A 26,533-nucleotide genomic window follows, 5' to 3' on the forward strand; every position below is an offset into this window, starting at 1 on the left:
GGCCAAGAAGGCCAGCGGCATCCTGGCTTGTATCAGGAATAGTGTGGCCAGGAGGACTGGGGAGGTGATCACCCCCCCTGTACTCGGCACTGGTGAGGCCGCACCTCAAGTACTGTGTTCAGTTTTGGGCCACTCACTACAAGAAGGACATGGAGGTGCTGGAGCATGTCCAGAGAAGGGCAACAAAGCTGGTGAAGGGTCTAGCGAGCAAGTCTCATGAGGAGCAGCTGAGAAAGAAATCGAGCAAAGGAGGCAGGAGACCTGCATGGTTAAACAAGGAGCTTCTAGCAGAGATCAGGCAGAAGAGAAAGGTCCATGGAATGTGGAAAGAGGGACAGGCCACTTGGGAAGAGTACAGGAACGTGGTGAGAGCATGCAGGGATGCAACGAGGAAGGCCAATGCCGATCTAGAATTGAAGCTGGCAAGGGATGTCAAAAACAACAAGAAGGGCTTCTTCAACTACATCAGCTGCAAAAGGAAGGCTAGGGACAATGTGGGGCCGCTGCTGAATGAGGCAGGTGTCCTGGTGACAGAGGATGCAGAGAAAGCAGAGCTACTGAATGCCTTCTTTGCTTCAGTCTGCAGTGCCAAGGCAGACCCTCAGGAATCCCAGGCCCCAGAGGTAAGAGAAGCAGCCTACAAAGAGGACAACTTTCCCTTGGTCGAGGAGGACTGTGTGAGGGATCGCTTAAGCGATCTGGACGTCCACAAATCCATGGGCCCCGATGGAATGCACCCACGAGTGCTGAGGGAGCTGGCAGATGTCATTGCTGAGCCACTCTCCATCATCTTTGAGAGGTCCTGGAGGACAGGAGAGGTGCCCGAGGACTGGAGAAAGGCCAATGTCACTCCAATCTTCAAAAAGGGCGAGAAGGACGACCCAGGGAACTACAGGCCGGTCAGCCTCACCTCCATCCCGGGAAAGGTGATGCAGCAGCTTATCCTGGAGGCCATCATCAAGCAAGTGGAAGAAAAGAAGGTTATCAGGAGTAGTCAGCATGGATTCACCAAGGGGAAATCATGCCTGACCAATCTGATAGCTTTCTACGATGACATGACTGGCTGGGTAGACGAAGGGAGAGCCGTGGATGTTGTCTACCTAGACTTCAGCAAGGCTTTCGACACAGTCTCCCATGATATCCTCCTAGGGAAGCTGAGGAAGTGTGGGCTGGATGAGTGGTCAGTGAGGTGGATTGAGAACTGGCTGAATGGCAGAACTCAGAGGGTTGTCATCAGCGGCGCTGAGTCTAGTTGGAGGCTGGTAACTAGTGGTGTCCCCCAGGGGTCAGTACTGGGCCCAGTCTTGTTTAACTTCTTCATCAACGACCTGGATGAAGAGTTAGAATGTACCCTCAGCAAGTTTGCTGATGACACCAAACTGGGAGGTGTGGTAGACACACCAGAAGGCTGTGCTGCCATTCAGCGTGACCTGGATAGGCTGGAAAGCTGGGCAGAGAGGAACCTGATGAGGTTCAACAAAGGCAAATGCAGGGTCCTGCACCTGGGGAGGAACAACCTCATACACCAGTACAGGCTTGGGGTGGACCTACTGGAGAGCAGCTCTGCGGAGAGGGACCTGGGTGTCCTGGTGGACGACAGGTTAACCATGAGCCAGCAGTGTGCCCTGGCTGCCAAGAAAGCCAATGGAATCCTGGGGTGCATCAAGAAGAGTCTGGCCAGCAGGACGAGGGAGGTTCTCCTTCCCCTCTACACTGCCCTGGTGAGGCCTCATCTGGAGTACTGTGTCCAGTTCTGGGCTCCCCAGTTCAAGAAAGATGAAGAGCTACTGGAGAGAGTCCAGCGGAGGGCTACAAGGATGATGAGGGGACTGGAACATCTCCCCTACGAGGAGAGGCTGAGGGAGCTGGGCTTGTTCAGCCTGAAGAAGAAAAGGCTGCAAGGGGACCTAATAAATGCTTATAAATATCTGAAGGGTGGGTGTCAGGAAGATGGGGCCAAGCTCTTTTCAGTGGTGCCCAGTGACAGGACAAGGGGCAATGGGCACAAACTGAGGCACAGGAAGTTCCGTCTGAACATGAGGAGGAACTTCTTCCCTCTGAGGGTGATGGAGCACTGGAACAGGCTGCCCCAGGGAGGTTGTGGAGTCTCCTTCTCCAGAGATATTCAAGACCCGCCTGGACAAGGTCCTGTGCAGCCTGCTGTAGGTGACCCTGCTTCGGCAGGAGGGTTGGACTAGATGACCCACAGAGGTCCCTTCCAACCCCTACTATTCTGTGATTCTGTGGAACTGGGGTTTCTTAGCCTGGAGAAGAGGAAGCTGAGAGGAGACCTCATCATTCTCTACAACTGCCTGAAAGGAGGTTGTAGCAAGGTGGTGGTCGGTCTCTTTTCCCAAGTAACAAGTGACAGGATGAGAGGAAATGGCCTCAAGCTGTGTCAGGGGAGGTTTATGTTGGATATTAGGAAAAATTTCTTCACCAAAAGGGTTATCAAGCATTGGAACAGGTTGCCCAGGGAAGTGGTTGAATCACCAGCCCTGGAGGTATTTAAAAGACGTGTAGAGGTGGCACTTGGGGACAAGATTTAGTGGTGGACTTGGCAGTGTTAGGTTTACAGTCGGACTTGATGATCTTGAAGGTCTTTTCCAACCTAAATGATTCTATGATTCTAAACTCTCCCTTTTCTAGTAAATAACAACCTCCATCAGCAGAACATCCACAGATAACTCTCTCTCATCTTGGTATCAGATCAGTTCTTTCAGACAGTTCTGCTCAGTGCTAAACCAGCAGAACAGGAATCTTCAGCAGAAACAGATAGTGCTGCAGATAGGTGGAGGACTACCAAGAGTATGTCAGGACCTGAAACAGTAATGAAAACATATACTTTGCATGAGGCACACTTCCCAGGTGTAAAGGCTTTTTGATAACACACAGCACAACGCAGTCAAGAACTGAAGAAATACTCTCAGAAGTACTATGCCATTCATTCACCTTTGTTTGCAGTAATACCACAAAATGAACTTCCTTCAGAGAAACCACCATTCTGATCACACCATCATCAGTTGCCAAATCCTACAGCATTTATATCAACAATTTTCATAAAACAGAAGGGATTTCAAGCTACTTGTGTGAAGTACTTCCCCACAAACCAAACCTGCAGCACTGCTGCTGACCAGCCTTGCTCTCAGCAGCAGCCAGTGCTGCTTTCCAGAGCACCTGCCATAAACTACAGCTAATGCCATGCCCGTTTGAACTTACCAGAACAGAAGAAAGCCTGGGCTGTCATGTCAGAAAATGCTGTTCATAAATGCTCCCTCTGAATTTTGAGAGAACAGAGGACTCGGCTCCCTCTTTTCAGGAATATTCTGCAAATTGCAGCTAGCTGAGGCCCAGCTGCAGGTTACTGCCTGGCACCTGTTGATCAAACAGGTTTCAGGCAACCATTTGACACAGGCCTGCCCTGAAGAGACTAGCAAATACCTGAATTGTTGGAAATTTAACCCTTTTCTGCCACCTGATCACAAACAGCATGACATGGACTAGTTCAGCCACAGCTGAGATCCCAAGTGCAAGGCTGGTCCCCCGGAGCAGTGGCCCCGGTACACCTGTTTACCCATGGAAAGGAGGGGTACGTCCTACTCACCAAAGGCACCAGCAAAGCAGTCCAGAGTAGGGGTGTCTCCACAGGCTTGCTCACGGAGCAGAAGTTGAAGATGTCCTTTTCCACAGAAGGGCTGCAGCACTCGTAATGTGCAAAACACTGTGCTGCACCACTGCTAATGGTTCCCTGAGGAGTACTTGGTACTGTCACACAGCTGCCCATCAGCATCCACTGGCTGGATGCAACTCAGGATGGCATGCACAGATACAGTCATGCTTTCAGTTTGGGAAAGCATCTCAGGATCAATAGGGCCCTTTCTAAAACAAGCAATCTACCAAATCAACTGCCTATGAAATATTTTGGCTCTAAGATCAGAAATTATTACTTTATCAATAATAAAGTGCTTCCCAGGAGATTCATACAGAGAAGACTTTCAGGATTTCCTTTTGGCAAAATACACCTTTGTTTGGGTAGGAAACTCACCCTTGGCTTGAGACAAATGCAAATTGTACTTCAAGAGCATACCAATTTTCCCTCAAAGTCTTCTGATATAAGGCTATGAATGCTCTTGAACTTAAGGAAGTGTGAAGTAAAAGTTTTGCATAACAAATGTTACTGCTTAATACACTAGGCACTTACCGCAGACCTGGCAACTATAGTCTTTGCTTAATCAGACCATCCTCCTGCTACACAAAATATAAAAAAGTAACTCTACCGACACCACCATTACCACCTCAGTATAAAAGTGTAGAAAGCACAGAAAACTTAGTCACCATTGCATAAACATGAAGAGTACTTTAAATGCCTCAGCCACAGCATCTGTTTCTTCTATTGTGAATATACACTGAATCACAAGAACCCAGTACTCCACTGAAGCGCTCAATGACAAATGTAATTTTATTTCTTCACTCAAACTGAATTTTCTCATTCCAAATCTTTACTGAAAGAGATCGTTAAATGCTTACAAAAAACAGGAACTGCTCTAGTAGGCAGCTAGAGAAATGTATGTATCCATACAGGTACGGAATGTAAATTTCAACTCATATAGATCACAGCATACAAAGAAGATTTTTATGCAATACAGACTTACAAAACAGTAACAGTTCTGTTCACAAATAGTTTCACAGAGTTCTGCACAGCAATCTTGTAGAAAAGTAGATTTCTGCAACACCAAAATAACTTACTGTTCCTTAGTATAAATTATTTTTGATTTTCTAAAAGAAAGAGGAAATTTAATATGATTGGGCAGGATCTGAATGGATTTGGTGATAAAAAAAATGTTGCTATACGCAGAAAAGGAATATGGCATGTGCTACAGTATTGCAGGGGCTAATTCTGGGAAAAAAAAAAGTCACCTGCAAGTCTTGTGCTTCTGCTGCTGTATGGAGGCTGTGCACGAGCAGACACCTGCCTTTTTAGTGCTTTCAGAGTCAACCCGCAGAAGTGTGCTTTGGTGCTTGCACCTGTTAAAAAAATACCTGCCTCTCTGGGTTTCTAATTTGAGTTTAAAGTCCTCAAAAGAGCCTTTCTGATTTTGAGGAACAATCCACATTTTGGTGTGCTTTGAAGGAGATAGCAGGCAGAAACTAGAAGCATTCACATTTGATGTAACACGAACTCCATTCTCGATTTCTCTCTCTGAACTGCACAAAACATACAGCTAAAAAAGAACTAATTGTCTAGGCCTAGAAGCATGCTTGAATAGTAACTTTGATGGAAATGATCTGAAAAGTTTGAAGTTACATTAACCATAATTTAAATATTACCATTGTTTCTCAGAAACTTCAGTGCTGATGTAGTACAACCATTTGCAAAAGTATGAGACAAAGTGTGATACAGGCAGCACAGATTTAAATTCACCAAACATCGTAATTCATTTCCATTATGATAAAATATTCCTCAAGGTTATATGTAAAGCTTCAGATGGAAAATGTGTTTCTTCATAATATAGCTACAATGTGAATTTTAACCATCTTTTCTTTAGGTTTCTTTTACATACAGGGATCAAAATAGACTTCTCATTATGACTAAAAATATAGATTTTTAACTACAGAACCCAGCAGCCATTTTTCTGCTTCTTTGCCCTTCCCCCAAAAAAGTCAAGCAAGGTCTACAAAAATAGCAATTAACTTTAAAAAATAGGTTGCTTCCAGCAATTTAAATTACATTCAGATGTAATATAGCTATTTATAGGGAAAAATGTTGTGGCAAGACACCACAGGAGGTGTACTGTTTCCTTCTGACAACAGCTGCCCACATCAGTGCTAATCTTGGTCTCTGAAGATCAGTATCTGGTTTGATACTCATGGTGCCAACGATTGAAATCATTGTAGAAGACCACTATGCTCCCAGATGCCATGCCAGTCATTATACACCTAAGGAGAGCACAAGACCATATTCGTTAGTGAACAACCACACGTTCAGATATATAATTCACTGAAGAGTTACATCAATATAGGCATGAGAACCCGAGGCAACGACCAACTTCCACCTAAGACAGCTGGAGCTGGAAGTGCTCCACATACCAGAGAAGTCAGGCTTTAAGGGCTCCCAGTCTTGGGCCTCCAAGGACTTCGGCAAGCTGGATTTGAACAAAACTGCCAACTGTACCACCTCTGACAGATTTATGGATCACAAAACATACAAAACACCATGCAACAGTTTGTATGGTCGGCCTGAAGTTACAATTGACAGACAACAGAATTGTTTACGAGCATCACTGTCCTGCAAGCCCACTTCAGAATTCCTGGGGTTATTTCTTGGCTTGTTTGGTTGGTTGGGGGGGGCGAGAGGGGGTATTGCAGTGGGGTGCAGCAGCAAAGGGAAGGAAGGCTAGGAGAAGTATTCATTTCAGTTTCACCTCCCCCATTTAAGCACATGATCTACATGAATTGGATGTGGGCTCAGGACTTCAGATGGCTTTCAAACTCAGATACTAACATTTCCAGTTGAAGGCTTTGATTGTTTTGGAAGTTCATGAAAGCAATCACTGTGCTTTCCCACTGAGCCACTCTCTCCTCCTAAATTCCTTACAGTTGGCCTACTACTGAAGGTCATTTAGATCTGTTTGAAAAGCCATGACCCTGACATTGCACACAATTACAAGAGTTTCTATATCATCTTTTCTACTGTCTCATATTAAGTTTTATGAAAAACAAAAGTGTGAGAATGTATAAAATTCTGGCATTTTAGGAACAAAGCCTCAGAATTAAAAAAAATATTCAGAATAAAAAGATGTAATTTTTTCTTCAAAACAAAGACTAAATATGAGATCAACAAAAGATTGCATTTGATAGTACCAAACTATTTCATTTCAAGACCACCATTTTGATTGTTTCTGTACTAGGTTAAAATGTCTTTTTACACACTGTCAAACACATACATTCATGCATAGCAAATAAATTACTCTCAGTAATTACCTGTAATTACTGAGTAATTAGTAAAATACATTGAGTAAATCTCTTCTGAATTTCTGTGTCTTCAAACCCAAAGTGAATAGGTTCCTAACTTGAGCACATGGACAAATTTACAGATGTCCATATTAACTTTCAGTTTATTGACATGTGACGATTATGTTGACATGCCATTAATTACAGTTTAAAGATTCTCTAAATGCAAAATTTTACACTTTTCAGAGGTCTAAAATCCAATATCAGTAACTACAGCTTTTGAAATATTTTTAACAACAGGGACTTTTTAATGGGAAACTGTTTCTTCCAAAATACCTATAATCTCTAATTATCATTAACAAGAACTTGTTGAATGTTCGACTGAAGTCCACAGATTTTTCTGGCTTTTTTTTTTTTTTTAAAGTTCACTTTACGTAATTTTTAGAAACATAGCTCAAGTAGAAATGTTAAAACATTCAGTATGGACTTCAGTAAGTGGAAGCTCAAGAGTCTCAGCGATATTCTTCACCACACAATGCAGACATTCCTAAGGGATTTAGGAGCCAAATCTGCTTGAAAAGCACACAGGAACTCCACTAAGTAAACCCACCAAAGCAAACAAAATTCTAGCCCAGAAGGTAAAAGTGTACAAATGAAATGGTAAACATCCATCTTTTAAACAAACAATACTTCTGTGATAAAAACACAGAAGGACTTTCAAATACATCTGCACTGGAAAGTGTAATGTGAAAATGCGGTGAAAATACTAACTGATTGCCTTCGGTAGGAGAAATCTTCAAGGAGGGTCATACTTTATATGGATAAAATAACAAAAATTAGTATTTGCTTTAGCAAAATATGGATGTGTGTAGGGAATCTTACTATGCAACTATTCTAACTGTTCTATTTTTAACATAAATGTCTGGAATTAGGAATGTGATTTGTATCATAAGTAAAAGAAGAAACATGAAAAGCACATGTGACCTTCCACCTCTATGTGACCCACACTGTACATTGGCACAAGTTAATAACTCAACCTCTCTTGAAAGTCTGTCAAAGTAAGATTTCTTGAATCTCTGTTCGTTCCCCCAAGAGCTTAAATCCTGAAAAAGATTATCTGCCCTAAAGATGACATGTTAGAAAGAAACTTATGCAAGCGCAGAATTCTCAATATAATCATCAGGATCTGTGATCTACAGAAAATCAAAATCAGAAGAAAAACAAAAATGCAATTTAATTTTAAGTACATATTCTCTGATATCCTTGTGAAGACCAGACTTTGCTCTAACCTTTGGTCATATGACAGGGCCATGGATCGGATTCCAGCATCACATCCTGGGTAAGCAAAAAGCTGCTTGAGGTCCCACATCTGCCATACCATGACAACTCCGTTGTCTCCACCTGTAAGCAGATACTGTCCATCTCGACTCAGCTGAATTGCCTAAGGGGAAATCACATGGATGTTTGTCAGATAAATGTGTGTTACTCTTACTCCCCCTCTTTTACCTTCGTTAAAAGTTTCATATCGACAGCTGAATGTCTAGGGAGACTTGGTATCAATACAAGCTTTTGGGAAGCAACATTATTGTTATGTTATTCTGTCCAGCAACAGAATTAATGTTATTATGCACAAATCTCTTTAATACATTTAGATGTCACTAGTGAAGTTTTACCTCACCTGTGATTTATTCCATATTCCAAAGATCTAATACGGGGTCAGCTAAAGAAATTTACTCTTCTAATTAGCTAGATTTACAAGATCTAGGAGCACTGCCATTAAAATATAGTACCTGACATTCCCCCAAGGGTCTTTAATACTAGCCTGGCAGAAGCTATCCTCCTCTTTCTGGCAAAAGGCTGAGTGATGGAGGGAACTGAAATGTTACACAAATTACTAGAATTAATTTAGACCAGCATTTTTAGATTCCTGCTTTGGATTAATAAGATAATGATCCACCCCTCTTAATAGAGACTGTATTTCCTTTCATCTATCCTGAAACCGCCTGTGACAAATTCAATGGCTTATACCCTGATTTTGCATGTATCGTGGAGACTGATGGCAAATCTACATTTAAAAACTTTTTTAGGGATCCAGATGATGGAGAAAGATGAAGATTTCTTGAAACAGGAGTCTTCAACCTATTTTGATATTTCTTGTGTGCTGTTGGAAAACTCATGATACCTACTGAGTACCTGGAAGAACAGCAGCTTTCCACAGTTACCTGATGACTGTCACCTGATAAGATGATAAGATGGCTGGAAGCATGAGAAATATTTATTAAAGAGGCATTTTGATAGTTTAAATAAACCAAAATGTGGTTTAAGAGAACTGAATTTGAAATTTTATTAAAGTAAGTGATACCCTATGGGGTCAGACAGACTATGAACCATAAGGCCCAGTGTTGTATCACCAACTGTGGCAGCAGGAGATGCTATGAGGCTGGCCACTCTATTGTCCATTCCCCTTGTGCTCCCCAGCACCCACAATCACTGGATCAGGAATATTAGAAAGTATATCTCTGTCTACTCCCCTTAGTATCAACTTATGGACATGCTGTCCATGAATTTTCTTAATCTATTTTTGAGCCTGCTGATGCCTTCTATGGGGAGAGGAGGGGGGGAAATTGGCAGAAGTTCATCACCATGCAAAATATTTTTTTCTGTTCTGAAGTGATCCTACTAGTTTCAATGAGTACCCCATAGATCTCATATTGCAGGGTTTCACGAATAACAGTTCTGCATTCATCTCATCCATTGCCTTCATCACTGTAGACCTTCAGCATACCTCACCTCAGAAAACACTGAATAAAACTAGTTCCCAACACCAAACCGTGGAAGACTCCATTACTGACTTTTTCAACAGCAGTACTAAGATCTTATACATCTTTTCAATATGGGTCTTGGCAATTACTACTACATAACCCTGAGAGTACAAAGCTGCTTCTGAAAGGAAGACCCTGTCCTGCTGCCATGCAGAATAGAAGCTTAAGCAGTAGAGGATACCACGCCCTCATTTGATAGTCTCATCCACCAACTAGCTGGGAAAACTGAAGGATTTGTAGTATTTTCTAAAAAAAAAAACAAAACCAAAAAGTTGAATGAATTCTGACACGTGGAATGACATCAGCACAAGCTACCAACAAGATCATGACCCTTAAACCTAGAGTTTGGACCATTATTAATAACTCCTGTAAGCCCAAACCTTTTCCTATGCTCTCCTTTTGCTTCCAGATGCCTCTTCTCAGTTCTCTTTCTGACTTTTGCTCCCCAGCTTGACTCCTGTTTTTCTTCCCTTCTCTGCTCCCTACTTCTATTTTTGTATGCAATACTCAGCACAGCAGCAGCCTATCATCCTTTTCATTTGAGCACACAGAAGGCTGAGAAACTTCTTTGCTAGTTGTTTGGGGGATGATTTGCTATTATCGAAAGGAAAATAAGCAACTTTGCTACTATGAAGCACTATTATCTAGTATTAAACTCCTGATTCTACCTAATCCTTCACTCCAATGCTCCTACTTCCAGTTCCTATTTTTCCTTCACTCCCTTCTGCCTCTTCTTGTCTTCTCCCAGTCTCTGACAAGTTTCTACATTCCCATCTCTACATCTCTATTCCTGTTGCTCTTGCAAACACCTCTTTTGTTCTGTCCTTGGTTCTATCCTTGACTCTGGTTCTATCTTTGATTCTGCTCTTCTTTCTCCTCTGCTTCCCCATCATCATTCCCTTCCTCGTCCAGAATCACCCATCACATTTCCTGGCATGGCATTTTGTGCACCTCACTGTAGGGGATGATGGTTGCAGGGCAAAACTGCAGTCCTGGGCCACAGATGTTCAGTTCAGGATGTAGATGCTAAGCATTATCTGCTGAATGCATTTAACCTGAGACTTGTGAATCAGCTGAATTTGGGCAGCTTTTTAACTAAATACACACTAGGACTAATTAGTGATAAATTGCAGCTCCCTGAACCAAAGCAGGGAGCCACAAAACTTTTCAATAGAACAATGCAAGAATGGAAGAAATTCACAGCAGTGGCTTTTAAATTCCAAACATCCATATTCTACAAATACATTGATCCACTTCTGCTGAAACACTGCCACTGGAAGGCAAGGAAATTGCATCAAGATGATAGTCTACAAGCAAAATTCCAGCTCAAATATTTAAATTTAGGAAACATTAGAAAGAACTGAAGACAGAATCTTGCAGACATATCTCTTTCTGCTGAAGTCTGCAACGATTTTGGCACTTGAAATCTCTGCTGCCACGGTTTTTCAATATGCAAAACTTGTAACATACTGTGATTTTAAATTCCTCAGGAAAAGGAAGTTGTTTTTTTAATATACAGAATTTATAGCAGACGCACCACAAAAATGATAGAAACTAAACCACAAAAAAGTTACATTCAGGCAACATTAAAGTGTTTATACAGACTGCTGACAAACCTAGAAACCAAAATACACAGAGTATGTAAGATACTGCTTCATGAACAGCAATAACATATTGCATATCTGTATTTTTTGTATTGCTGTACTCTATTACTATGATGCCAAATATATTCTTTAAGAATTATATGATGTGCATAACTTACATTAAGATAGTTCCTATATTATATTATAAAGTCTGTGTTTACTGCAACAACTCCCAAGTTATCAGAATGAATCACATTGCTAAAATTTTGTCACACAGTAACTTTAACATGAGTGTAATTGAAACATAAACGCATACTGTAAACAAAATATTATAACACTGAAAAAAAGTTGATAAACCTATTCCTGCTGTGTTTTGAATTAAGACGACAACACATACATGTAAATGTAGATATAATCAAGCAAATTATTTGGAGGTTTTTTTCCAACCATATGCAAGAATGGGAAACTGAATACTAACCGAGGTTACAGTTCAGTATTCTGAGGTGAAGCTTCTCCCCCCCAAAAAACAAATGTTCCAACCATAAATTGCTTCTGTAATTGTTTCTACCATCCTAAAAATATATGCTAAGCACCTCCCAAAGCACAGCCCCAAGGAGCTTGAAAACTCATTTAGAGACCCACTTAGAAGAGTATAGTCACTCAGTAAGAAAGGTGTAGAAAACACACTGAGATAAGACTGTGAAAATTATCTAGAACTTGCATGCACTGAGTAGATGATCATGAAATCTAACATACCACACACAATTGTTCAAAAGATTGCTCATTAGAAGCAAAAATCAATATGGGGTGGTTTTCTTCTCTATAGCAATGGCAGCCTCCTAAGGGTATTTTCAAATTGCAATGAAGACTGTGACAAATAATTATTTGCTACACTTATAAAATTCAGCTGATGAAAATCCATTAACCTTACGGTCATGGTTCACCTGAATTTTATACTTCAGGCTTTTACTGAAGAAATGCTATATTAAAAGGCAAATTAAAGCCATTAATCTTTAACTCTTCCACTACCTGTAAAATGCAGTCGTTTTTGTGATCTTTTCATTAAATAAGTATAGGCTTTGAACCCTTACTAATACCTGTGCAATTTTACTAAGTCATTGGCTTTTCATGAAGACAAGATGTTGATTTATTTATTTTTATTGTTTATTAACAAATTTCTCAGCCACTTGTCTATATATACATATGAAGGCATGAATGGAAGAAAAAGGTCACCCTGTCAACATTTCCATTTCATGACATGCCCTTCAAGATTTAACAAACGAAAGGATGCTTTCTTAACCAAGTACTCCAACTGGTATAGATGATGACATGAATCAATTTTACTGTTCTGCTTTTCCCCAGTGTAGTTTGTCTATGATTCTGCTAGGTATGAAACAAACAACTCTGCAACTAATCTTTCTCATAACATGAGCTTCAGACTCTCAAATAATCCCCAAAGTGCACAATTTCAGCAATGTTCTAAAAACTCCATTTCTGACTTGTATTTCCTTGGAAGGTCTCAAATCTTTGCACAAACCCCTTTTAACATCTCAGATATTTGAAAAGCATCGCTTTGTAAAAAAGGCAGAGCTGACACTGTGACAGCCCTGGCTTACAGCAGCAGGAGTCTTGTGGGCACTTCCACGTTTCAGAACAGACTCAGGAAAGGAAAATAAATGGGGTCCTGTGGGTGAAACAGCATACAGTCTTTGTTTAGGGTAAAATAATTTTAGTTTTCAGAATAAGCAGACTATTTAGAGTTCAGTTATTCATTAAGATATCTAAACATTACATGGTAGATGTACTGCGATATGCCTAAGCTCCACTGAGCAATACAGTATTTAAAATAAAAACAGGTGGAAGGCATTGATTAGACTTTGAATTTCCACAGAGCATCTGAAATTTTTCTAGCAGTTTTCTAGCACAAGAATACAAGAAAGAAAATTGGAATGTTGGTCCCAACATCACTACTGAAAACTGTTAAGTTTTGTCAATAACATTCTGGAATACTGGTCCATTATGACACAGGAAAACAGAAAGTAGAATGTTAAATTACAGATTCAACACTTAACAACCTTTTCCTTCCCTTTTCTGTCCTCCTTGAGCTAAAAACAATGAAAAGTGTTTGTCAGCACAGCCCGTGGGGTAGGTACTATTCATTTTAAATGCCCCTACTTTAATCATGCAGTTGCCACTTGCCTTCTAACATGATATAGTGCAGAAGCACTGGGAAAGACACTGTAAGTTGTTTAAGCATAAAGCCCAACTGGGACCACCGGGAGAGAAAGAAAACAAAACAAAAACCCCTGTACGTATGTAATTCTGGCCCACAGAGAGCAGAACTTCCACTGCCTCTAGCGACATTCCTAAAGCTGTGGGTACTGACTGAAACACTACAGAAATTGTTTCAGTTGGCAAGGGATTTCTAGATATTTTACAGATTTGTTGGCCTAGCTGACAACATAATCACAACTGAGAGTGACAGATTATCAACATTATTATTGTAAAAAGAGAAAACACTGTACTTGCTTTATGGAAAGAATGGGGCTGAAGGGTAGGCTGAAAATCTCAAAAGAATTTGTACAAGGACAGCCAAAGGTGCAATTTCAGAGAATTGAAGAAATATTAAAAACTGAAGCAAGAATCTACATTAATTTGGAAAAATGGCTTGGGACAGAAATATACACATTCCTACTTCATTTCTCCAGCCTCAAATCTGCACTTGTGGCTGCCACAGCATGCAAAGATCAAATGCGCTCTCACCCCCGCAGACAGCACTCTGACTATGGAAAACAGACCTACACAGAGAGTTATTTCTGCATCTTCCACCACCAATGTATCTGACATTTTGAAAACACAGGGTTGCTGAATTGACAGAGATTAGTACACGACAGAGTATTAGAAGGTTTTAAGTGGAATACACAGAACTACACTGGAGACTTCAGTGGTGGTGGAGCATTCGCTGTTCAATGTATGTTATAAAATGGAAATAATGAAGATCAAAATTCTTTCAATTCTATTAAGACATTCTTCCATCTTAAGAATAATACGAATTGAGGCAAGAGAAGAATAGGTGCAAATTTTTAAATGCTCGCAATTTTGCACAACATTTGAAGGAATTTCAATAACTCTGTAAAACAAACATGAGGGCAAAGAGGCATTTTCTTCCTGAAACATCTAATCCAAATAAAGGAAAAACTTTTGAGAGTTTTCAACTCAAGAGAACATTGGAAATCCCAGCAGCTGAGTTGCTGGGCTCTTCCATCAGATTGTGGAAGTCAACTTGGAGATGCAGTACTGCTATATGCTTACAACAGTCTCCTCTTGCTGATATGAAACAATTAAACAGTTTTTATATAGGAAACACTTTACTGCGAGGAAGACCGAGCACTGGCAAAGGCTGTCCAGAAAGGCTGTAGAATCTCCATCCATGGAAGATATTTAAAAGCCATCTGGACATGGTCCTGGCCAATTGGCTTTTGATGGCCCCGGTTGAGCAGGGAGGCTGGACCAGATGATCTTCAGAGGTCCCTTCCAAACTCAACCATTCTGTGATTCCACGCCTCTCAGACCATAACTGCTGGCATACAAACCATAACTTCAGATAATTCAGGTAGCGTGAATGCTGACCCAGCAATGTGATCTTGCTTCATGTCTCTGCTGGATTGTGTATCTTTCTAGCAGATTTGGTAACATTTGTTCATTTTTTCCCCTTCCCTCTCTTTCTCCTTCAAGGAAAAAGTGGGAAATTTTAATTCAAGGAAAGTATTCTTTTGACATTTCTGCTTCACTGCAGTATAGCTGGCAGGTTCTGCTCCACTTCATAGGTACTATTTCATACGATCTGTCAAAAGATCTGCGTTTTGTATTATAAAATAATTTCCGCAAAACCATAAGCTCAAAATGCCTCCTGCATAGTTTTGGACTTGCTCCATGTCTCTTGCAGCTAAAGTGTGGAACATAGCTGCCTGCTCAGCAAATGACAAAGGGCTAAAGAGTAGAAATACAGACATATGCTTATAAACTTCCTGAAGCTCAGCACAACACATGCTATTTCAAGCTAAGATGAAGGAATGTAGACAGAGATGCCAAAAAAGGGAAAGCCAACATACACAACATGTCCATTGACCTCCTGCCTTCAGACTCCAAAGTAAAGAAGTAACCCAGCTTCTCCTGGTCAACACTTAGTAATATTTGTATTCTTCAGTTCAAGGAAATGCCAACAGGGCACTCCTTACTACATGAACAGAGTTATTTTAAAATTAAAACCAGTACTATTACAAGCACATGGTCCCCTTAACTACAATTTGTTCAGAATGCTGCTATTATGGTCTAGTACTATATATTTCTATGGCCTGGCTATAGAAGGAGTCTCCATAGAACTCCAACATTGATAGCTTTTCCTGATACTGGAGCTGCCAGTCCTTAGCACACATTTGAGCACACTCACCTTTATCTTGTCATCTGTTTCCATAGTGGCTTGAAGTGTCCCATTGACACTGAATACACAGAAGAGGCCATTTTCATAATATATGACACAGTGGCCTTCTCTTGAAGCTTGAATAAGTTTTGGTCTCAGGCAGTTTTCAGGACCTTCTAATGTTTCAGGACCTTCTAATGTCCTCAGTAGATCTCCATTCATAGAATGTATGAGACATGGTCCTTCTAATGAGACAGAATAAAATCTCTAGTTACTGCCTTACATGCTCATTGAAAGACATCATATATCAGATAATACGTAATGACTTCTACTTAGGTAATCGCTATTATAATACTTCATAATGATTTTTACCATGTTTAAGTGCCTATGACTTTAATGGAGTAAAGGGAGTAAGATGAACAGTTTATTCCTTAAAAGCTTTGTATTAAAGTAGTTTAGAGCACCTATCAAAACTAGAGTCCTAACAGACCTTTTGTGGATTTTCTTTTAAAACTGGTAGTAGTTAATTTTGAGAGCACAAAAATAAATGTACTGAATCCTAAATGAGACTTTCAAAATACAAAGACACTCAGGGGTAAGTGTAATGAATTTATATACGTAGGTACTCTAAAAATGTATATTCTCACATTAAGATTTTAACCCATACATGATCCACTAAATATTTGGTTTTTAATACAGTTGGACAAATACCTGTTTTGCATGTAAGCCACAAGTGTTCACATGCATAAAATAGAAATGTGCACACGTGCATATGGTGGGAACACCAAACTTTGAAAAAGTGTCTCAAAGTAGGCACTTTGGAAACACTAAAGCAGAAAGATCCTAATTCTAAGAAATTTTCAGTTTAAAAATAGTTGTGGACCAGCAAATTGGGAAGTGATAACCAATATCCATGGAATCATTCTTTATAATTTGCCTGTCAAAAGCAGGTCTTTGAGAAAACAGATGTGTTCACAAACGTATTATAGGCTTCATAGCTATGCTCAAATCACCTGAACAGAATTACTATAAGCTTTAGTTGGTAGTTTATATATATCCTTCATCAAACAAACAACACAGCAGATTCTCTTTCTCCTGAAACTAATTTTTGCTTTCCTTTCTGAGAAGTTATCCATAACAAACATTCTTTACCATCCTGGCAGTTAAGAGTTGTAATCAACTGTATCCTGTATGCAATTACATACTGTATAAACAAACAAAAAGAAATAGTAATCAGTAGGCTGTAATAGGGAAACTGATGTGGTTGCCTCTTCTTGTAGATGTCTGAATAATCCTCAGTTTTAACATGTTTAAAAATAGGTTTCAAGTTCCAAAGCAACTAAAAAATGTTAAAAATAAAACCACCCTAAAGTCAATAAATTCTGCCACTTGAGACTATATTCCCTTTTGCATTGGGATTATAGCTTCATGAACAGAAAGAAATGACAACAGCTACCTTACCTTTTGAACCACTTATTACCAGGCCAAGTTCAGCACAAATGGTAGCACAGGTGATCTCATAGTCATGTCCTGTCAAAATAGCTCGAGGAGTTGCAAAATCACCTTCAACGAAAAAATAATAAAAGCAATATTTGGTTACAATCTATTTCCAAGATCACTGCTTTCAATCACTGAAGTGTCTTCAGTTTCCTTGCTCTTTGAGTTCATGTTCCTCACAAATCACTTCTATGCTACTGTTTGCATGTGGTTGTTCTGTACTCATATCTATGTAGTACAGCAGCAGTATACTACAGGAGTTCAGGCTGCACATTAATATAAAAGTCAGGTGTGTAGTAAAACCAAACAGAAGTTGGAGCGCACAGATTTGCATTTTCCCCTCCCTCCATCTCCCCCTCTTTTTTTTTTTTTTGTGGAAGAAAAGATCTAAGTCAATTACTACCTTTTCCTATAACAGGCATAAGTAAATGCAAGCGTCACTATGACAGGTACTGAGAGGAGACACCTACAGTGCCCAAACATGAAGTAAAACATCCATTCACTGATTTTATTTTAACTTAGTAACAGTGTTGAAACCTCAGCCTGATGTCTAGTCCCTTGTAAGATGCGGAGCTTGGACCATAATCAGTATGCACTTCAGATAAGTTTGCAAAATCAAAACACCCAAACCCAACATTAATAACGGCTGCTCCTATTAGACAGTTCCCTGCAACAAGAACAAATAAAACTGTATTCTTTGAGATCCTCTTTGTAATCAAACATATATGCATACCATAAAGAAAAAGAAATTGTACAACTGGCACATTTAAAGGAAAAAAAAATGTTATTCTCCTGGGACACAGAAAGGGTAAGCAAATGCTATAAAGCTCTTTAAATAGTTTTGTAATTTCACTCATTTTCATTCATTCCAGTGAATACTGGATCACCCTCTTCAAGAGTGCTAGCATTTCATGGAAATCACAGTATTATTTTTGTATTACCATACAATCAGTTCATTCGCATCAAAACTGTAAAGAATGTATCTTTGGCAATGTTATCAGGTAGTTCCAAAAAGGATTAGATGAGTTTTTAAGCAACACGGAATAATTTCACTTCATTATAAATAATGATATGTGAGATACCAACGAGTCAGTAAAGCAATGGCAAAAATCAAACTTATTTTACTTCAGAAACAGGAGATGGTTTTGCAAAGAGACAGAGTAGTAACAGGGCCACCTGACTCCACTGGTTACTAAGGTAGCATCATTCAAATCATATTTGGGGTTGTAACTTTTCAAAAGATAAAACCAGCATAATGGCATTAGTCTGTCCATGTAGAGCCTTAACAGTACTAACAATACCGGTACTGGGTCTTATTAGAAATTATGGAAATACGTTAAAACGGGTAGCTACCCAGACCTGCATGTGTCCAGTGAGAGACTTCTGTGGAAAAGAAGTGTGGATCTGGGATTGCACAAATAAAAGCTTAGCTTAGTCTCTATATTTTACATTTTTACTCAGACCACTTGCAACACCTCCCAGAGTGTCCATGTAGTTGCCACGTTCAAATGTTTTTTTAGAAAAGGTCATAATCTCTGACAAAGTATCAAATCAAGGATTTTGATCTTTCAAAATTTGATTTATTCTGCAGTTACTGTTATAATCTATAATTTATATCCACAATACAAAATCTTGAGAAATAAATGAATCTGCTTCTATTTAGATATATACTTATACACTAAATATATATGTGTGCACATATACACACACATGCGCATGTATGTTACCAGCATTTTAAATATGAAAATGCTTTGGAGCAACTTGCCAAATTGTCCCTAATCTCTTAGTAAATAATCATTAAAATCTATTGCTTTGGTTTCATACAATGTTTGGCAAAACACACTCAAACCCAGGAAGTGTAGAAGACCGTTCAGAAGCAAAGGAAAAATTCCCACCAAATTAGAAGCATAAGGGTAGATTTAATGGCCTCTCGGAACTTCTCAGGGGGCTGACTCAACAAACACAAACCTTTTAGAGAAATTTTGCTCTATTGAACTTTCCTCACCTAAACATGGGGCAGGCACCTTAGAAGATTCATAAATTAAGACTGTGTAGACAAGCCACAAGTTTGTAATTTTACGGAAAATGTAACAGCAACCACAACAGTCTCATTATCCAGTAAGAATTTAATTTTGTTGACCCAATTCTTTCTCCCTGTTGTCCCCAAGCCATAAAAGAGGAGGCAGCTTTCTGCATGTACAGCTCTTGTTTGCTTGCTTTTAAATGAGCTGCCTACGTTAGCAAAATTCTAGAATTCTGGTTTTATTGCTTTCTTTTGCTTTCAGAAATTGCATTTAACACATAGTTGCATAGATCAGCAAGGAATTAATCTAATTATACACGTTATATACACATGTTAATGAAACTTTTGAAATCACAGGAGTTTTAAATGTACAACATTGTAGTGGACGTAATGAATATAAGACGGAGTCAGAAGTACTTATAAGAAGCAATATCTGAATTAATTAAGAGGTGCAGATAAACAAAATCCATATAGTAAACTTGTTGCTTACAGCAATTACATTACTGTAGGCTTACCTTCGTTAGGCTGTCAGTAACTATATACATAAAAAGTAGGAGGTAAGATTCTTAGAACAAGAAGTAGAAACTGGGCATATATATTTACCGTAGTCCACCAAAAAGTAAAATTAGATAGGTAATGGCTCACAGTCTTTTTAGAATTTGGACTTGACCTCAAATGTAACAGATTATAAATCTACAGGTAGCAGGATCAATGTTTCATAAATTGTATCAACTGTTTACTAAATCACATTTGTTCTAAAGAAACACTTTAATGCTAAAAAGAAAAGGAACAAATATGAATAGTATTTTTAAAGAAATTAGGACCTGAATCAATACCGTAAAAGAGGAGTCCTGTGAAAAGTCAGGCTGGCTCCTTTGATAAGAACGTCAAGTATTTAGGGGTTTCCAAGCCTCTGATTTTCCAAATAATGGGGTCAACTTAAAAGCTGATCGTAGAGCAGAACAGATTTCTTTAAAAGCTTTTAAACTGTTACTGCTTCAGAAGATTGTCATGGTTTTCAATAAGCAAAGAGAAAATTTTATCTTGTTGCTGGTTTAAGGGGCACCACTTCAAACTTTTCTAGATTGTTTTAGGGGAACCGGCTTGCAGACCTTTTGAAAAGCTGGGAAGTGACTTCAAAGGGAAAAGAGTCTTTGTCCGCTAAGCAGGTTTATGACCACTGATGCAAACCCTAAGTAAGGACTGAAAAGAATACTCTGTGCATCTTTATGGAGATCCTTAAGGAAGACGAACAAGTCAAATGAGATTAAAGGTAGTTCAAATCCTAGCACTAATAACCAAGACACAACAGTTTTACAGATGTGCTTTTCTCAGCATAGTATATAATAATATCCTTAGTCTATACCATTGCTGGATTGCTACTTGAAGTTGAATGCTGTTAGAATCTTAATGCCACATTCACATTGCAACAAATGTCATCAATGATTTAAGTCACAGGAGATATACGTAAAGTTATTTTCCAGTAACGGACAGAATACTCTACCTTTACAGTAACAATTCAAAGTATTTCAAAAGAACTCTCCTACATTCCAGAAATAATTTCTGCAAAGCTGTTTTCCAATAGAAAAAAGTGTAAAATATCACTCTTCCTTAAGTGACTAACGTACATTTTAAATCATAAAATTCAAGCTTCAGAACATAAAAGAAGAGCATATGATATCATGTCATCATATGGTGCTATTTCACTGAAAAAATGTTAGGCATTTGGAAACTATACTTAAAAAGGAACAGCAGGATTATAGCAAAGTCAAAACTTTTTTCTAGTTTAATGGCATCCAGAAGAAGATATGTCTGGCTGAATAACAAGAAAATGGTTTGTATTGCTGGGTCTTTCTCCGCTATTTTTTAGCTTCATTCATGTCACAAAACAAAACAGGATAGTGACATTTTAAAGCCATCACTAAATTCCTAAAATAATCACTTTCTATATTTTCAGCACTAAGCTGTAAGAGCTGAGGAACTCATTGAAAGAAAAATATCTCCCTAAAAAGAAATCAAACCAGAGATCAACAGAAAAACTTCTCTCACAATGAAACAGGAGATACTCTTCCTACTGTTTCTGGGCATGATAATATTATGCAACACATTAAAATATAAAATATTTGAGTATGCTCATTTTTATGTTTTATGCTGAGCAGACAGTTAATTATAACAACTCACAGACAGCCAAATAGTAATTTCTAAATTATTATTCTATAATTGCAGGGGCTGTAGGGAACTTTTAAATGGCAAATTAATTATGTGATTTTATGTCAATATAAAATCTGAATTAAATGAAGGATCAGTTAATCTAGCTATCTTTTTACATATTTCCTGCAAAAAATAAGTGATTGAGTACTTTTTCAGAAGGATACATCAACCAAGTCAAATTATATATGTAACTAAAGTCTTCTAAAAATCATTCTACAAATTTCACAATTTTGAAGTTGCTTCATATGACAAAAATTGAAGAAAACAATAAAAGGTTTGAAATCAATTTGAGGAATACAAATATACTTACAGAACATATGACATTTGGACAAATGTGCTTTCAGCAAAATGTAAGTAAATCAAAACTAATTTGCTGCTAGGCTTCTATGTTGATTGTATAGCAAGTTTCAGAGTTTAATTACATCAAAGTGATGACTGTCAAATATTATATAAATGTTGTATATTAACTTTATTTATAGATCACATCCAGTGAACATTTAAATAACAGCCAATTGGTTATAACCCATTTCACCGGCACAGAAAGGCTAGCTCTTTGATGGACGTGAGATCTTACTAAAGCAAAATCTTACTTACACACAATATTGCTGAAGTATTCCTAGAACTTCAGTTTGAATAATCCTTCCTTTGTAAATACGCGTTTTTATGTAACAATGTAATCGTTTCATACTATATAGGAACTTCATTGTTGTCCAGTTCTTCACATGACACTCCATCACAATTTCCTCTAATTCCTTCAAACTATTTACTATCTGTTCAGACTTTTTTTTTACAAGGACAACCTTATGCCTAGATGCAAGTTTTGTTTTCACAAAAAACACTGCAACTATACATTTTCTGAAAAAGGAACAATATCTTTGAACAACGTATCGTTCTACCCTGAAGCAAAATCTACATAAAACACAGGAGTTGCCATAGTGCTGTTATGTTTGTTCAGTAAAGAAAAAATACTAGCTCAATTTTGTAGAACTCATTTCAGCAAATATAACACAGGAAGCACTTACTGTACTCCTTCCTGCAGTCACACTGCGCAACAAGTGACTAACATTTATTCAGTATAACACAAGATTTTTCATACACATCATGTCAAGAGAACTGGTTCACTATGTTTCCAAAATAAACACAATAAAGAAAAAGATTTAACAGGCCTTCATGAATTGGATATTACAATTCAGATTTCAGAAGTCAATAATCCACAGCCTCTTAATTCCTACACCATGTTCAATGCGAAGCTTTCTGGAACGAGTTCGCCCTTACTGGGCAGTCATCTGCTCAAAGTCCTGGAAGTCATTCAGCAAGACTCCTCCCACTGAAAACAGACCTTTTTGAAGCCACTGGAAAGTATCTGCAGGTGAATATTTGGGGTCAGTGTACACTAATATTTTAATATTTGCACCATCCCGACTTCATAAACTGCTACTTAAATATCAGCTTTGAAGTTCTAAAACACTGTCATTTTTAAGAATGATCTAAAACAGCCTTATGCAGGTGCTTTTTTTGTTTATGCTAAAAAAATAATCTATTTTCTTCATATTTCTCTCTTGTGGTTTATAGTTATAATTATTTCACTACCTAGTGAGTCCAAAAAAAACCCCAACAAACCTCAACAGAAAAGGAAAAAAACCTATCAAGCAATTACTTCAGCGAGGAATAGCACCTGCTGCAGAATTGCTGTAAGATAAAAGACATCTTACAACATGCTGAAACTGACCACTAGTTGATAACATTTCATACCTTGGGCAGAAAATAATCTGAGATGAGAGGTTTCACACGAGAAATCAGCTCAGTTCAGCAGGGTTTTTTTGGGGGGTTATGCTATTAAAATACTGTATAATAATAATTTATTTTTGTTTAGAATAAGAAAAAAACTTATCACTGCAAAATAATACTGTTCCATAGCAGCATGTATAAAAGTCTGTGCCTCAGCTATTTGACTGCTTTTGTAAAGTTAATTTAAAACCAATGCATCAGTAGTGTATTGTAATAGATAGATGCTTACCACCTTTACATATCGATCTAATTGGGAATACCAATGGCATACACCAAGTTCTGAGCATACATAAATTAGCCGTCTTTTTGAAAGTAACTGTTTTAAAACAGACACTTTTTCAATGAAACAGGACGTAATTCTAACTACATATAGTGTTCTTGCACTCAGCAGAGTAATGCTTATCTTTGTGATGTTAATGTTAATAGAATTTAGATCCAGAAACACTTACAAAATAATTTCCTACCTGAGTCGGAATTATTGTATTGACCAAATAATTTTTACAACATTTAAGTTGGTAATTTTGTTCTAGACTATAAATTAATATCTCTTCTGCATTACTCTGTTCTGTGTTACATGGTATAGACTTTGAACGGAATGGTTATTTTTCCCAGCAATCAAACAAGGTAAATGAACATGATATATTACTACATCATCCCACCGTTATGCGTATGGCGCACATTAAGGTTGTATTCATTTACCATATGAATATAATTCCTTTTGCCACATTAACTATTAGTCACAAGTTGTAAATACAGCATTGTTTTTCCTGGAACTCAAAGGTCTGTATTACATCACGAAGCATTAAATATCCTTGTCCTTCTGGAGAATTTCATGCATATCGTTTCAGTGACACTTCAAGCTGGATACTGCCAAAAAAGCACCATCCAAACTCTTTCTCTGTTTCCAGTCTCAAAATACAAACTGCCTTCACTTTGTCTGGATTGTGCCTCAAAACTTGCTCTACAATGTTACTTGCACTTACTCTGAGTGACAAATCCTGAAACACAATCTCTCTTAGCCAGCTGAAAACAAGAATGATACGGATGTTGCGCTCAACACTGTAGGACATACTTGTAGCCAGAACAAATATTTATAGCACACAAACTTACATACTCATCAGTATCAAACCACTACAACTGTTTAAACGCTTTCCAAACCAGCAGTGAATACCATTGCAAGCTCTTTTCAATGAACACCTTGCCCTCCTACCTATGACTCAACTTTCTTGGCATTATATAAATACGAAGTTACATTGCTTATGCAGTACCACTGCAGATTGACAGATATACCACAATTCATCCACCTGTTATACCTCATCTTTCTTCGGTTTAAATATTTGGAGGCTCGTACCATCATTTGTATGTGATTTATACAGTACCTGGAAGAATGAGGCCTCAACCTCTTTGAGCTATCAGTGGGCTACAGTTTATAAAAGAAACAACAGTGACCTTTTGTAGCTGTAAAATTTAAGGCTTTGCTCTAGATTCATGCAGATATTCCCAGTACTTGCTGCACTGGCTACAACGGTGCCCTGTGAAGACACAGGGAATTGTAGGACCAATTACAGCATCAGGTTCTCTGTTCACTAAGCTTTCATGACGCTTTCAAGATTAATATCAAATAATGCAATAAATGTTAGGCAGAAGAATATTTAGTCGTTGCTACCCTTTTCAAAACATGTTACAGATACTTTTCTAAGCCTTGTGGGTCTTCTCCAAGAAATAAATTTTACCAAACTTGACTTACAACAGGAATAGAAAAATTTAATATTGCACTTGCTAAAGCTCTAGTAAAAACGAAAAAAGTATTCCATTTCTTTTTACAGTCAAATTTAACAAAACACTCCTGACCTATTTCAGTTCATATGTTAAGTTTAAATTCACATTGTATTTTCTCGTCATAATTTTAATAAAAATAATAAAAGTTATACTACAAATTAAATCAATGTTTTTGCACCAAATATGTGAAAAAATATATATTGTGTATATTTTACTAGGCAGCGCTTTGGACTCAGTTCCAAGATCAGCTTTCAACTCAATGCCAGCAGATGGTGCTAAAGGATTCTTCCTTTGTACACAATATTGTGCTACTCTGTCCAGCCATTTTCGAGAAACAAAGAGTATTTGTTATGTCTGCAGTTAAACAGAGTCAAAATAATACTGATTTTTTTTTTTTAAGGAGTACTCACACAATAATATAATGTGTGTAGTGGTAAAAAAATAAATGTGCTACTGAACATCAAAAGGAGCACATGCAGAGTGTTTTTAAACTCTCAGCACTGTACCATCACAGAGCAACACTCTTTTTTAACAGACTAACTACAGTGAATGGCATCTGTCGCCTTAATAGCTGCAGCAGTTCCCAACATATTTCAGTATTTGCAGACTCTGCAAATTTTAGCTATTATGGTAGACCACCATTTGACATAAATTAACAATAATAGCAGAATTTCCATTACTAACATGATTACTGATTTATGGACATTTTTGATACCCCTATTACTTAGCATGATAGATGCAAAAGGGAACACTGACAGATAAGATTATTACAACTACTTCCCAATTATTCTTTTTAAGAAAAGAAGTTTTTTAGGCAAACTACTTCCAAAATACATATATAAATTTTTTTTTTTAGGAAATAATCATTAAAATTCTAAATAAATACTTATGCTATAAACTTCTTTAGAAATCAGGAACCTTATCTTCTTTATTATCCTTGGTTTTGAAACTGAAAAGTCCAGAACGTGGAGAAACTTGGGAACTAAGATGTAGGTTAATTCAAGGTGACGACAAGAATGAGGAAGAAGGCAAAGAGGGTTTTTAGCTACTAAGTAAACAGCAGACATATGACCTGCTTGAAATCAGTGCAGCTACTCACTGTGTACAGAGGCAAGCGCGTATGCAAATCTTCACAGCATTCCAGTTTACAGGATTAGTGTGTTTGAGTACAAAGAAATTATAACCTATGACATTACTCTTTAATCAACCAACACAAAGATGCTCATCAGGCCATATTTTCAAAGTTTAAATCCTCTGCATTATCCACTTAAATAATTAATTTTCAAGCACTCATTTATAAAAAGGTTAAATTTTCAAACTGAAAAATGTGTGTAGCAGTTGATGATGTTTTATCTTTTGCTATGGTTACTAATACAATTAAAACTAACAATTTCTCTGTTCTCAAGACCATAGCTTTAATTTAGTAATAAAGTTAACTGATAAAAAGTCTTTCAGGTAT

At 38.1% G+C, this 26,533-nt stretch overlaps 1 protein-coding gene across 6 annotated transcripts in view; it reads right to left on the reverse strand.

The window, feature by feature from the left end:
* Nucleotides 1-4,433: 4,433 nt before the first annotated feature.
* The window catches only part of LRBA (LPS responsive beige-like anchor protein), a 423,407-nt gene continuing 401,307 nt past the window's right edge, over nucleotides 4,434-26,533 (reverse strand). For all 6 annotated transcript variants that reach the window (XM_075421117.1, XM_075421115.1, XM_075421113.1 and 3 more), the window contains 4 exons: nucleotides 17,238-17,339; nucleotides 15,807-16,021; nucleotides 8,241-8,392; nucleotides 4,434-5,937 (listed from right to left, as the gene is read on the reverse strand). In XM_075421117.1, coding sequence (XP_075277232.1) covers nucleotides 5,847-5,937; nucleotides 8,241-8,392; nucleotides 15,807-16,021; nucleotides 17,238-17,339 — 560 coding nt within the window. In that variant the 3' untranslated portion in view covers nucleotides 4,434-5,846. The remainder of the gene's footprint in view (nucleotides 5,938-8,240; nucleotides 8,393-15,806; nucleotides 16,022-17,237; nucleotides 17,340-26,533) is intronic.

Source organism: Opisthocomus hoazin, chromosome 5 (assembly GCF_030867145.1).
Source record: "Opisthocomus hoazin isolate bOpiHoa1 chromosome 5, bOpiHoa1.hap1, whole genome shotgun sequence".
Lineage (NCBI taxonomy): Eukaryota > Metazoa > Chordata > Aves > Opisthocomiformes > Opisthocomidae > Opisthocomus > Opisthocomus hoazin.